This window comes from Bubalus kerabau, chromosome 6 (assembly GCF_029407905.1).
Source record: "Bubalus kerabau isolate K-KA32 ecotype Philippines breed swamp buffalo chromosome 6, PCC_UOA_SB_1v2, whole genome shotgun sequence".
Lineage (NCBI taxonomy): Eukaryota > Metazoa > Chordata > Mammalia > Artiodactyla > Bovidae > Bubalus > Bubalus kerabau.
This window is the reverse complement of record NC_073629.1, coordinates 14,550,195-14,564,199: the sequence shown is the minus strand read 5'-3', so window position 1 is coordinate 14,564,199 and position 14,005 is coordinate 14,550,195. Positions and strand designations below refer to the sequence as shown.

The following is a 14,005-nucleotide window of genomic DNA, read 5'->3' as shown; positions in this document are numbered from 1 at the left end:
CGGGTCCAGTCCGGGATCCACTCGTCTCCCTCCTCCACAGCCCCACCCAGGTTCTTCTCCTTTCGCACTGGGTCCCCAGGGTGCGGCCCTCCCGGGCTCCTCTGCTCCTGTGACCCCCTGCCGCCCAGTCGGGCCGACTCTGCCCTGACTCCGCCCTTCCCGGGGGTCCTCCTCCGTGGCTCCACCCTCCGGGCCCCGCCTCCTACTAGTGACTCTGTGGTGCCCCCTAGGCCTCGCGTGCGCTCCGCGGTTGCCCTTTGCCCGCGGGCCGGCTCACCTCGCGCGGTTGTCGTGGAGAGGGACGCGGAGGCGACGCCACCGCAGGCGGGTCCAGCTGGTGCAGGCGGAAGTAGAGACCCTTGATTCAGCCACCTCCAGGGCAAGCCCCACAGAGTCTGGTCCTGCCTCCTCGCCCCCGTGAAGGTCCCCAGAGTCGCTGCGGACGGCAGAGGCATGTCGGGGGAGGCAAGCGCACCACCCGCGACCTCACCCAGGGCCCCGCGTCCCGGGATCCAGAAATCATCGGGTGCAGTGACCAAGAAGGGGGATCGCGGGGCCAAGGAGAAGCCGGCGACCGTCCTGCCGCCGGTGGGCGAGGAGGAGCCCAAAAACCCTGGTACGTTGGTGATGGCGTTAGGGGGTTAGGCCTCTAGGCTTCGGCTCCACGCACTCCCACCAGCCACTCGTCCCTCGGATTAGCCAGACTGGATGGGGCGTCGTCGTTGAGTCAGGCACTAGCGGGCGAGGTAGTAATAATATACTACCAAATACTAGCAAATAATAATAGAATTTCTAATGCTAAGGAGTTCTGTGTGGAAAAGGACTCCACCAGCAGAAGTTCGGTATGTGAATGTAAATAGCTGCTGGCACGTGGTAAGAGTGTTGTAAGTGGTCACACTATTGGGTGTTCACCTATTATTAGGCTTGTTTCTTCTCTGTACTGTGGAGTCCTGCCCTGACTATTGTGAGGAGGCACAATGGAGGTGATGGTGAGAGTATTTTTATAAACTGCAAATTCACTTGTTCATTCAACAAACATACATTCCACACCCATTTCAAGCGCCCTGCTCCATCCTGGGATATGAATCACAGTTTCAGTCCCAGCACAGTTCCTGCAACCCAGCTTGGCAGATGTTTGTATTGAACTTGATCTTAAAGAACCCACACTGGTTTGGGATGCTGACAAATACAATAAGATGTGCCAATTTGTATGAGAGAAGAGGGTCCAGGGAGTGATGGGAAGATGCATGGGCACTGCCAAGAGTGACTTTGAGTTTTATAGACATTTATTCCAACAATTACTTCTTTGATGTCTGCTCTGTAGCCAGGTCCGATAGAGACAGAATGAGATGGACACAGTCCAGCTGGAATGGAATTTACATTCTCTAGGAAACGAACATCATTGGAAAAGTATGCATATGAGTGTGGCTTTTTATGTTGCAACTGATAGAACCCCAACCCAAACTAATTATCCACAAAGGGGAATTGATTGGAAGCCTTCTTGATTCAAACCACCAGCTTTGCATTGAAGACAGACAGGAACTTGCAATCTCTGGACTCACAGAAAAACAACTTGGAGAAAACACTCTGATATCAGACCTTGGTCAGGTGCCATCTCTTTGTCAGTGCTGGTGGCTGTGGGAGGGGAGCTATAGGAGCTGGAGAAAGAGCATTTTCTAGAAGAAAAACAAGACAGTTTAGAATCTTCTATAGATATGAACCCAGCTACATCACACCCACACACACACCCACACTCACACACTCCCCCACACACACCCCACTCTGGCTGCTGTGTGGGAAATGGAGTAGCAGAGGGAGAGAATGGGGGCAGGGAGATGAGTTATGAGGCATTTTATTATTAAAAAAAATTTTTTAAATTAATTTATTTTAATTGGAGGCTAATTACTTTACAATATTATATCGGTTTTGCCATACATCAACATGAATCCGCCACGGGTGTACATATGTTCCCCATCCTGAACCCCCCTCCCACCTCCCTCCCCGAACCATCCCTCTGGGTCATCCCAGTGCACCTGCCCCAAGCATCCTGTATCATGCATCGAACATGGACTGGCGATTCGTTTCTTGTATGATATTACACATGTTTCAATGCCATTCTCCCAAATCATCCCACCCTCTCCCTCTACGAGGCATTTTAATAGCCCTGGTGATGGACAGTTGTAGCTGGAGGAAGGTAATGGGGAGCTGGGTTAGGCTTCTTGGAAAAATACTTCCATGGTAGAAAAAGAGTTGGTGAAGTAGTGGATGGTGGGGGGGAGGGGAAGTGAGGGAGGTAGCAAGAATGATTCCATGTTTCTGTACTGGACGTGGGATGGGTTAAAGGGCCATCCATGGAGACAGGCATGCATGAAGGAAGAGCCTGTGAGAGATTTCCAAGGGTTGGTATTGGCTGAGCAGCTGGATGGAAGGGTCTGGTGCAGTGAGATGATGTCAGGTCTGGAGATGTGAATTGGGAGCCACTGTTTGGGTGCATTTAAACCCTGGGAATAAAACAGATTCCCCTGGGGAGGGAGGGAGTGGAGCCAGAGACAGGAACGGGCTCAGAACCCAGCCTCAGGGATCTTAGAGGAGGAGGAGCTGACAGAGGAGCCAGAGAGGTCAGACAGAAAGGGAGTGATAATAGGACAGGGCCACATGGTCACAGAAGCTTTAGCAGGGGCGCTGGGGCAGGGTTCACACAGGGCAGAGTGAAGGCAGATGCAGCAAGGTTTACAGATTTAGAGAAAACCCCATCTGGCGGCTTCCTTTCAAGAAGCTATGAGGTGAGGTGAGCTCACAGTGAGCGTGAGGAGGGAGTGTGAGAGGGGAGGAAAGTAGGAGCAAGGCCCTTTCAGGGCTGTGCTGCCCACTGAGTGGGTGCTAGCTGAAGCCCAGATGTGGAATATTTCCATCATTGGGGGCGTGCTGTTCTAGAACAGGGTTCTCGGGTGCCCTCCTTGGCCCATCTTTGGCGCCATCTGTGAACTTGTTAGGGCTTCCCAGGTGGCTCAGTGGGTAAAAAATCCACCTGCCAATGCAGGAGACACAGAAGATGTGGGTTCAACCCCTGGCTCAGGAAGATCCCCTGAAGGAGGGCATGACAACCCACTCCAGTACTCTTGCCTGGAGAATCCGCATGGACAGGGGAGCCTGGCGGGCTACAGTCCATGGGGTCACAAAGAGTTGGACACGCACAGTGAGCTTGTTGGAAATACAAATTCATGGACTCTGCTTAGACTATGGGATCAGAATCCAGGAGGGATGGGGCTCAGGAAATTCTTAACAGGCTTTCCTGATGATTCTTACAGACAGCTGTTAAAGTTTGAGAATCTCTGTTTAGAGAAGATGGTGTGAGTGAAGAAAGGAAGGATGGAGGGGTTCTCCCAGTAGACAGAAGAGCTTGGGAAAGCAGGCCCCGGGCCGGAACCAGCTGTACAAGGGGCTCCCCCTCACCTCTCAGTGCCTCTTCTTGTTTGCCCTCGCCCTGCTGAGCACACAATCTCCCAGTGGCCCACACCCTGCGGGCATCATCCCTGCTGTCAGCTGCAGGACTTCTCTTCTCTGGGCACAGCCCCTGCAGCCTGTGGCCTGGGTGATGCTGCTGCGGGGTCTCCAGGCTGCCCGGCACTTGAAAGAGCGGGCCGGCATCAAGCCCACCCTCTGCCTCCAGAGTCTCCCCTTTGCTGGGACACCCCTTCCCATCTCAAGGAACCACTTCTTGCTGGGAGGCCCATGTAGGAGCAGGAAGAGCAGGCATCTTTGGGTACTCAGACACCTCAGGCCTGCAGACCCCTCAGGATGGGAAGTGCTGGGCATCTGCCTGAATTACTACAACTCCTGAATGAGTTAAGATTTCCAAAGCACTTAGAACAGTGTGGGACAGGAGTACGGACTCTATCCATATTTCTTAAATAAATAAAGCTTACCGCCCTGCTTGGCCTCAGTCTACGTGTCAGGTTGGGGGAGTAGGGGTGGGGGAGTGCGGTGGGGAGTTGGAGAGTTCCTTGTGGGTTCCTTCCTTTTCTCACATCAGGCCTGGGCCTTCTTTCTTCGTGTGACCCTGGGCAGTCCCCGCAAGGAAGGAACAGGGGAGGTGGCTGGGCTCGGGAGGCAGAGGTCCCCTCCCCCCAACCCCAGGGAGCGGAGAGCCGGAGTGGAAGCGGCCTTGACCCACGGGGTGGGTGGAGGAGCCGAGGCGCCCGCCTTGTTGACATTCCAAGCCCGTTAGTCCCTTCTTCCAGGTCTTGATTTCCCACTGTTTCTTGTCAAGTGTTTTCAGTATCGGTCTCTACAACGCATCTTACATGTTAAAAATGGCCGTAAGGATGTCTGCCTCTACAGAGGGGCTCCGGGCCGCCCCGAGGCCAGAAGCCCCGCGCAGGCGAGCGTGGGAACGCGGCGCTGGGCCCGGATCCCATGCCGGAGGGGACGCGGGGCTGGGTGCGGCGTCCTCTGGTCTCTGCTGCCCTCTGGTGGCGGCCTTGTGCTCCAGCCGGCGAGCTCCGCGTGGCCCGGCCCTTCCCCGCCCACTCTCGTCCCCGCCCCTGCAGAGGAGTACCAGTGCGCTGGCATCCTCGAGGTGGATTTCGCTGAGCTCTGCACGCGGTGCGGCTACACGGACTTCCCTAAAGTGGTCACCCGACCCCGCCCGCAGCCGACCTTCGCTCCCTCGGCCTCTACGTCGGAAAAGCCCACAGTAGGTGAGTGACAGCGGAGCCGCCAGGGTGTCTGCCAGGGCCACTGCGTCCATCCTCAGCCTCCCATCTCACGGCGGGCGGAACGGCGGGTACGCAGGGCATTGTGCGTGTGAATAAGGGGGGTGGATTTCAATGGGATGGGTGGGGAGGCGGGTGTGGGGGGTTTGTTGCGGGGGCTCTCCTGTCTCTCCGTGGGGGCTATCCCGGCCTCTCTGGCACCCGTAGGTAGGCCGGATCGTGGGGCCCGGGGCGGTGACTCTGCCCTCTCCCTCCTTCCCCGGCTTCTCGCACCCCTCCCTGCCTTCCAGATGATCAGCGATTGTCGGGGTCCTGCAGCCTCAACAGCCTGGAGAGCAAATACGTGTTCTTCCGGCCCACCATCCAGGTGGAGCTGGAGCCCGAGGACAAGTCGGTGAAGGAAATCTACATTCGCGGTGAGGCCTCCTCCGCGCACTGCCCCTCCCACCCCCCGTCCCCCACCCCACGCACCCCTCCGGCCCGAGGTGCCTTCCTTCTCTCCCTTCCGCAGGTTGGAAGGTTGAGGAGCGGATCCTGGGTATCTTCTCTAAGTGTCTGCCCTCCCTCAGCCAGCTGCAGGCCATCAAGTGAGGGGACATGGGGGTAGGGGACCGAGGCTGCGGGAGGGGCAGGATGCCAGTGGGGACAGCAGGCTCCTAGCGGCCTGGGGGAAAGAACGGAAGGGGCATGGAAGACCCTGGGGAGTTGAGGGAAGAGGGGAATGAGGAAGGGTGTGGCTGGGGAGGGCAAATGGGAAGGAGGTGATGCTCCAGCTGCGATTCTGTGCTTCCCACCGTTTCCAGCTTGTGGAAAGTGGGGCTGACTGATAAGACCCTGACTACCTTCATCGCCCTCCTGCCTCTCTGCTCATCCACGCTCAGGTCAGCAGAGGGGAACAGGCAAGCGGGGAGGAGACCTGGGTAGACGGGCTGGCTGGGTGGTCCGAAGGGAGCAGTTTGGGAACAAAGGGGACAAGTTCCAGCTCCTGTGGCCTGGGCTGGCATCCCTGTGGAAAGAGGGTGCTGCTAGTGTCTGTGGGGCTTCTGAAGTTCCCATCTGACAAGCAGTAGGGTCCCCTTTTCTGTCTACACCAGCACCTAAAAAGCCTACCTTTGGGGCCTTATTTCATCTCCTGTTCATCAGTCCTGCCACCATCCAGTCTCTCCCTGGTTCCTCACTGCCTGGGCTCTGACGCTGAACCAGGGGCTGGTTCTTCTCCTACAGGAACTAGCAGTCCTGGGAGGGAGGAAAAAGGTCATAGCAATGAATACTGCAGGGCAGTGTGGGGACTGTAGTGGTGGATGTTTTATGGGAGACATGGAAGGCTGCCTGGAGGAGGCGGTACTAAGCTGAACCTTGAAGGAGGAATAGGAAGAGGCCAGGCAGGGAACCGGAAGGGGCATTCCTGTATAGGAGGGAGTCAGAGCAAAGTGTGAAGTAATGACTACAGGCATGGTTGTTGTAGAAAGAACACAGCTGATTTGGCTGCTCTTTATTGAGGCTCCCCTCACACCCTTGGGAGAAGGCAGTGGCAATCCACTCCAGTACTCTTGCCTGGAAAATCCCATGGACAGAGGAGCCTGGTAGGCTGCAGTCCATGGGGTCTCTAAGAGTCGGACACGACTGAACAACTTCACTTTCACTTTTCACTTTCATGCATTGGAGAAGGAAATGGCAACCCACTCCAGTGTTCTTGCCTGGAGAATCCCAGGGACGGGGGAGCCTGGTGGGCTGCCGTCTATGGGGTCGCACAGAGTCGGATACGACTGAAGTGGACTTAGCAGCAGCAGCAGCACCCTTGACTTCTGCTTTACAGACCCTCTCACCATCACTGGCTGGCCTCCCCACTTGTCTTCCTTAGATGGAAGGGATGCTTCTTGAGGGCAGGGCTTTTGTCTCCTTCAGCTGGAGCTCTTTGTTCATTCTATCAGGGTAATTAGAAACAATTTAGCCAGCAGAAGAGAAAAAACCCCCACAAATATTGAATTCATCTTAATATGTAAAAATAAGTCAGATCAACATAATAAAATAATAAAAAATAAATGCAGTCAGGTTTAGATGCTAGATGAGCTAGGCTGAAATGTTGGGAAGATATCATGAATTTTTTTTTCCATGGGAGAAATTTTTTAACAGAGACGTTTATAGCCATTAGTTCCATGTTTGTTGTGACTTGGAAAAAGACCTCCAACCTGTCAATACTGTTGGAGAAGCCACTGCCCTGTGGAGGGGTCATGTACTGGGTAACTGTTGCTGTGTAACAAGTTACCGCAAATTATAGTGGCTTAAAACAACAAACGTTTATTACCTCACAGTTTCTGTGAGTTAAATCCAGGTGCGGGTTAGCTGGCGGCTTTGGCTCAGGGTCTCGGTGGGGTTGCAGTATTGCTGTTGGCTGGGGTTGCCGTCATTTTGGGGGGTGCGGGGTGGTGGTGGTGGAGCATCGGCAGCCAAGCTCACTTACATGGCAGCTGATTGGCTGCCGTGCCTCCACTTGTGAGCCTTTCCTTAGGTCATCTGGGTGCTCTCACCACCCGGCAGCTAGTACCAGAGAGCGCCCCAGTTGGAAACCACAGCCTTTTTGTACCCTAAACTTGAAAGTGACCTCTCATTGCTTTGCCCTTTGCTTATTCATTAGAAGTGAGTCACTAGGTCAGCCACACTCAAGGGGAGAGGATTACACTGGGGCATGGATACCAAGAAGTGGGGATCACTGGGTTCATCTGAGAGGCTCCCATCACTAACTCTGGAGAGCAACCCCTTCATATGGCACACTTCTGGATTTCTAGTCTGGAGAAGGGTCACAGATGATTTCCTGTGTCAGGGAGTTGGGGGTGGGCATGTTCCCAAGCTGCTCGCCAGAGCCCCACCCTCCCTCTTTGCCCCCTCCCCTCACCTGGCCTCAGTGGTGCCTCTTGGGTCTCACATCTCCCCCACCCTCAGGAAGGTGTCTCTGGAGGGGAACCCACTGCCGGAGCAGTCCTACCACAAGCTCATGGCAGCAGACAGCACGTGAGACTCCTTCCCCTCACCCCCTTTCTCTGGGCTCGTCCCCCATTCCGTCATCCTTAGTTCCCACCCTGCCTTGTCCCTCTAGCACCTCCCCAAGGACCCTCAGTTCCTCCACCCTCAGACCCGAATGGCCCTCCTCATGCCCCCAAGTTTTCCGAGGTTACCGAACCGCCCAGGATCCCAGGTTTCCCGTGACCCGCGTTCTCCCTCCCGTTGCCCAGGATCGCGCATTTGTCTCTGCGGAACAACAACATCGACGACCACGGGGCGCAGCTCCTGGGTCAGGCTCTGTCTACGCTGCACAGCTGCAACCGGACCCTGGTCTCGCTCAACCTGGGCTTCAACCACATCGGGGACGAGGGCGCGGGCTACATCGCGGATGTGCGTGCGCAGCGGGCAGGGTCCCACGCGAGCTGCGGCGCCCGGCGCCAGCCGGCTGGCTCACTGTCCCTCCCCGCCCCCGCAGGGCCTCCGGCTCAATCGCTCCCTGCTCTGGCTGTCCCTGGCCCACAACCGCATCCAGGACAAGGGCGCCCTGAAGCTGGCTGAGGTGGGTGTGCGGGATGGGCGGGGCCGGGGAGAGACCCCCCGCTCCCAGTCCCCTCTCCCCCCGGACGGCTGATGGCGAGGTGCCGCCCCGCCCCAGGTCCTGCGCCCCTTCGAGCTGACACATATCGAGGTGGTGGAGCGCCGGCGCCTCCTGCTGGAGAAAGGTTCGCAGGAGCGCTCGCGATCGGTGAGGAGCCGCCCGAGCTGGAGAGCTGAACCGCTTCCCAGGTCGGCCGCTTTCAGACGGCTAGACGTGTCCTAACCCGTCTTCTCTCCCTGTGTTGTGACCGTTTTTTCTCTCCGACCTCAGCACACATCTAACAAAAGTTTGGTCTCTAACCGCAGAGCCACTCCGCTGACGGCAGAGTGTGTTGGTTAAGAGAAAGGACTAGATTTATAGACAGCAGGGACTTGGAATCTGGCTCATCCACAAAACAGCTTGGGACCTTGGGCGTGTGACTGAACCTCTCGGGCCTGTTTCCTCTTCTGTAAAATGGGGATAACTATGTCTACCTCATAGGATTGTTGAGAGGATTAAATGAGTTAATTCAGCTAATGCACTTGGAAAAGTGCCTGGCACTTAGTTTAAAACATGTTAGCTACAGTTGTTTCCCCTCAGTATGAGTCCGAATGCCCATCCTACCTTCCCCACCCTCCCACCCCCACCCCCAAACTCATCCTGGATCCCTCTGCTATTTGTTCCCAAAATGCCCCGTAAGAGTCCCAAACAAATTATGTTAGCATTTAGGCAGGGAGATTGGGATGGGGGTGCTGCCAGCCTGACTGCCACCCAGGCACAAGGGAAGGGGCACCAGCTTCTTCCTCTTCCATTCCCTCCCATTTGTGAGCACAGCCTTCCACCTCTCGGCACGGGGACTCCAAAACAGAGCGTGACAAGAATCAGCTGATGGGGGTCAGCAGTTTTGCATTGGTGGAGAAGGACAAGACGCAGACAGTGAAGACACCCAAGGGTCTGGGCAAGAAAAAGGAGAAGTCGGGGGTAGGTGTGCTGGGGGCAGCAGAGCCTTGGGCGCTGGAGGAATAGGGGAGGAAGCTTCCTTGATAAACTAGATGGGTGGAGGCTGGAAGGCCTTTGAAGTCCATCTCAGCCCCAGGGTCCTAGTGCCGACCTCTTCCCACATCTGCTTCCCATCCCCCAGGGAGGCAGGACTCTCATCTCTCTTCTTACTTCCTCCACAGGAAGTGGTGAAGAAAGAGGAGAAGTCAGGGCCTGGGCAGTCACCTACACAAGGAACCCCTAAGAAAGAAGACTCCGCAAAGGCAGGCAAGGGGAGTAAGTGCTGGCACCCGCTGGCAGGGCGTGGACGGAGCAGCCCTAGGCAGGATGAGGAGCCTGCCCTGAGCTAGTCTTCTTGGGAATGCTGTTGGAAACCCCAACCAGCCCACTCACTGCAGTCCACACCATTTCCCTGGGCTGGACCCCTGTGGCTCCGCTCTCAGAGGAGGAATCCCCCGCCCTGCCTGGCTGGAGCCCCTCTCTGGCTCTATTTCTGCTGCTCCCAAACCCACAGTGTGAGGAGACCCCTTCCTTACCCCAGCCTTTCTCTGGGGAAGCTGGGTGGTGTCAGAGGTCTGCCCTGTGCATTCTGGCTCCTCTTCCTACTCCAGAGGTAACCATCCCTGAGCAGAAACTAAGCAAGGGAAAGGGGGCCAAGACTGGGAGCAAAGAGAAGCGCAGCATCCTCATGGAGTCTGAGGTAGGCTGGGAGAAGTGGGGTGGGGAGCATGTCCCTGGGGTCCAGGCCCCCAGCCCCTCCTGGGATGGAGTCTCCAGTCCTGTCCTGTGGCAGCAGCCACTTCACCTGGCGTTGTGCCCTCGGTCCGGCCTGCTTCCTATCCCAGCCTGGGCTTGCAGGGGTAACAGAGCTCAGTGCCCCCAGCCTTCTATTAGGAGCCCCATTTTTGATCCTTGCCTCCACTCAGTCTGCTCCCCAAATGCCATCTGTTCATCTCCAGCGCACTCACAGTTGCTCGCACAGTTGCAGAGGGGACAGAGCCCTTTGGCCCTGCCAGCAGCTCTCCGGGGGGCAGGGTGTTTTCCTGGTCGTGGCACTGCCCTCACGCTGTGCACAGCAACTTGAGACCCTCTCCCCTTTGCCCTTGCAGCCTCCCTTTTCTCTTTCAACATGGACCAACTGGTCCCTTGTTTTGAAAATCTTCCTGGACTGCTGACTCCGTAGCGCCCGCCCCCAGAGTGGAGTCAGCTGCCTGAGGGCTACGTGCACCTACGCAGTCATACGTCGGGCTATTGTGCTTTGCTTCACTGCGACTCAGATTATTGAAGGCTTGTGGCAACCCTGCATTAAGCAAGTCTTTTGGTGCCTTTTTTTCCCCCCAACAGCCCTTGCTCACTTTGTGTCTCTGGGCTACCTTTCGATACTACTTCTCGCAGTATTTCAGGTTTTTTCATTACTATTACAGTTGTTAAGGTCATCAGTGATCTTTGGTATTACTACCCTGATTCTCTGAAGGCTCAGACGATGGTTAGCATTTTTTTTTTTTAGCAAGAGTATTTTAAAATCAAGGTATATACCTTGCTTTTTTTGGACATAATGCACATTTAGACTGTAATATAAACATAACTTTTATATGCACTGGGAAGCCACTTTATTGGAACCGAACCCACATCTCTGAGGTATGCCTGTGTTCCAAGACCTCCCCACCCTAGGCAGGGACTGGCCCCTCCCCTTTTAGGAGTCTTCTCTAGGATCCAAGAGAAGATCTTACAAAAGGGGAAAGTCAGGTGGAGAAAGCGGGCAAGGGTGGCCTCTCTGTGCCGGTTTTCAGCCCCTGCCTCAGCCTTGATCCAGGCTGCTGTTTCTCCCCTGGATGACTGCATTTTTCTCTCATCCTGCCTTCAGTGTCATCTCCCTGCAGCCCCTTGTTCTCATTGATCTCCCTGTTAGAAAATAGTGAACTTGAATGCCAACACTACTTCACACCTCTCACCTGTTGGCACTTTCCCCTCTTCATCTGATAAGGACCACACACTACCAAGATGCCAGCTCCCAGGCCATCTCCTGCAGGATAGACTGCTTCCAAGCCTGGCTAGCTGTCCCTCCCCTGTGCCCCCCTGCCCCGCCCCCAGTTCTGCTTCCCTCTGTCAGCTCCAACTGACTGCATTAGTCTCAACTCTCTGGCTTCCCCGCACAGAGCTGCTTCTTGAGGGTATGGGCTTAATTTATCTTTGTATCTCCAGCACTCGGGACAAAGCCTGGACTATAACCGGCCCTCAAAACATGTATGTTGAATGAATGAATGAATGGCCTGTTGACCAGCTCCCCTCTCCTCTGCTGCAATTAGTATTCTGCCTTAGCAGCTGGTTGGGGAAGCTACTGAGATGGTCAACCCTCTCCTGGAACCTGTGGAGCACCGCGATGGCAAAGTTTTCATGCCTGGGAACAAGGTCCTCTTGCACCTCAATCTTATCCGTACGTTTGCCAGTGCCCCGGGCTTTCCTCAGGCGGCCACAAGGTCGCCCCCATGGCGCTCCATGGGGCAGAACCTGGCTCTCCAGTGGCTGGGTGTCACCTGAAGGCCCTCTTGCATGGGGCTTTGGGGCAGGGGCGGGTCTGGGCTCTGGGTCAGGCAATTAGAGAGCAGAGAGGAACAAGATGAAAGACGGAGGGAAGTGAGACCAAAAGGAGAGTTGGGGTGAAGGGCCAGGTCAGGTGTTAGTCCGGGCGAGTGAGCTGGAGGAGCAAGGGGTTAGCAGGGTGTCGGCAAGGAGGTGGTTGGCGCCCCGAGGCCACCTCGTCTACTCCTTCTGCCAGGAAACCGCATCACAGAGGTAGGGCTGGAGGCCTTCCTCACAGTGGTGCAGTACCAGGCACAATTCGCCAAATCCAAGAGCGCGTCCAAGGGCCCCGTGGGGCTGCTGTGGCTGTCCCTGGCGGTGAGTCCCCATCAACCTCTCCTGCTGTTTCCAAGGCAGGCCCTGTAGTTTCCCTGGCCTCTTAACACCACACAGCCTTCACTCTTGCTGTGAGATTGGCAGTCAGGCTCCTTTTTGCCTTTTTTTCCGTGCCCCCCCAGCCCCCCCGCCCCACCCCCGCCAGCCCCTAACCCACCTTGTCCTAGGAAATGACTTTTCCTCAGATGATTCACCTTCATTGCTTTTGTTAGCTATCAGCGTGCCTTTTCTTCTTTCAGAAAAACTGCTTCTCCCCACAATGTCCTGCGTACACTATGATCCAGGAGCTGATGCTGCCAAGGGACCCCATCAGTAAATGCAAGCACAAAGAAGAGGAGCCCGTGGCTTCTTCCACCTAGCCCCCACCCCCTGCTTTTCCCGATTCTGGGCCATGGAAGTGCCTCCTTTCCACGTGTGGGCTGGACCTCCCTGGGGAAAGCTCAGATCATTAACAAAGTCTATTGCTGTACTTCTTTCCTTGAAAGCTCTGTCCCAGAACTACTCAGAATATTTAGACTTTATGCCTGTTGAAAGTGTGTTAATATGGCCAGAAATGGCCAAATCGCTTTATGGTTCTGCTGGGGGGTGATTTCAGCCCCTCTGGTTGTGGCCGGCCAGGGGCATTGCTCTCCTGCCTCCTCAGGACCTAGTTCTTGCTTGCCCAGCCTACAGTCACCCCCTCCTCCCCCACCAAAGGACATGTGATATGCCAGGGTTTGCAGTGTCTCTGGACTTAAGAGGCAGAAAGAAAAGTCTTGGGAGAGTAGCCAACAGGCACGGTGGAGGGGAAGAGTGGGTGGGGCAGAAGCATGGAGTGCGGGCCCCACCATTCCACCTTCTCACACCCCGTCCCCCTCTGGACTGGTTTGGAGGAGAGGTAAGGGCTCAGCCTGTGAAAACAGGCTGAGCTAGTGCGCCGCTTTGTTTGGAGAGGGTGCCGAATCCCTCATCATGTTTGTAGCAAAGGCAAAGCACTAAACGTGAACCTTGATGACACTGCCTACTGCCGTCAGCGACCTGAAACTGGAGCCACCCAGATGGTGCCGGGGGCAGGAGAGGTGGGGCCCTGAGTCTTCACCCTTCAGCGCTGCACCCACTGCGATGGCCTGGTTGTGCCTCCAGAGCCCAGGGCTGGCTTCTGGGGAGCTGACATTCACTCTTCCGGGAGCTGCCTGAGAAGCGTGCCTTCTTCACCTCAGAGCACGGCTAACCTGGTCACATCCTCTCAACCCCCACTCTGCTTTCCGTTGCCTCAACAGAGATCTGCTCTCTGTGCCTCTCTGTGAGGCTCTGTGGCCCCCACAATGCCCTCTCTGCCTCCAGCCACAGCACTGCTGCTTGGCCTCTTGGCAGCTGGCTGCTGAGCTGCTGCAGGGAGCAGGGTGCAGGAGCAGCTCTTTGAATCTGCAACGCTGAGGACATCGCAGGTGCTTGGCGACGACCCGTCACCCCAGCCTCTCTGGCTACCCCTGTCTGAGGCCTTCTAAAGCTTCAGTGGAGCCTTACAGCCCATGTCCTCATCCCTACACTTTATCAAGAATGGCTCGTGTATTCATTCTGATGCCCAACCAGACTGTGAGTTCCCAAGGTCAGCACTCAGCATTATGCTGGGTTTAGGAGGTAAACAGAGGGGAAAGAGGATCTGTCCCTTAGTCCAACAATGACAGCAAAGAGAGGAGGTCTGAATGGTTACAGTCCTGGGGACGTGGCCGTGTCTGACGAGCTGCTTCCGGAGGGTGTCAGAGCCTGCCAGAGGACTCCGAAAGCATCTGGCCAGGCCTTGAGATGACCCTCCCCT

The 14,005-nt window shown here is 55.9% G+C and overlaps 1 protein-coding gene across 7 annotated transcripts; it reads left to right on the top strand.

The window, feature by feature from the left end:
- Positions 1–234: 234 nt before the first annotated feature.
- On the top strand, positions 235–12,607 carry LRRC71 (leucine rich repeat containing 71). 7 transcript variants are annotated; one of them, XM_055583923.1, is made up of 16 exons: positions 235–616; positions 4,551–4,700; positions 5,006–5,131; positions 5,227–5,302; positions 5,519–5,596; positions 7,656–7,724; positions 7,946–8,105; positions 8,191–8,274; positions 8,371–8,460; positions 9,127–9,273; positions 9,474–9,567; positions 9,903–9,991; positions 11,494–11,535; positions 11,614–11,725; positions 12,068–12,189; positions 12,447–12,607. In XM_055583923.1, the coding sequence occupies exons 1-16, from the start codon at positions 454–456 to the stop codon at positions 12,564–12,566; spliced, it is 1,722 nt and encodes a 573-aa protein (XP_055439898.1). In that variant the 5' UTR covers positions 235–453; the 3' UTR covers positions 12,567–12,607. The 7 variants fall into 7 exon arrangements, with proteins under 7 accessions (XP_055439898.1, XP_055439901.1, XP_055439902.1 ...); XM_055583926.1 differs by lacking the exon at positions 8,371–8,460; XM_055583927.1 differs by lacking the exon at positions 9,474–9,567 and having other exon boundaries at positions 9,127–9,244.
- The last annotated feature ends 1,398 nt before the right edge of the window (positions 12,608–14,005 follow it).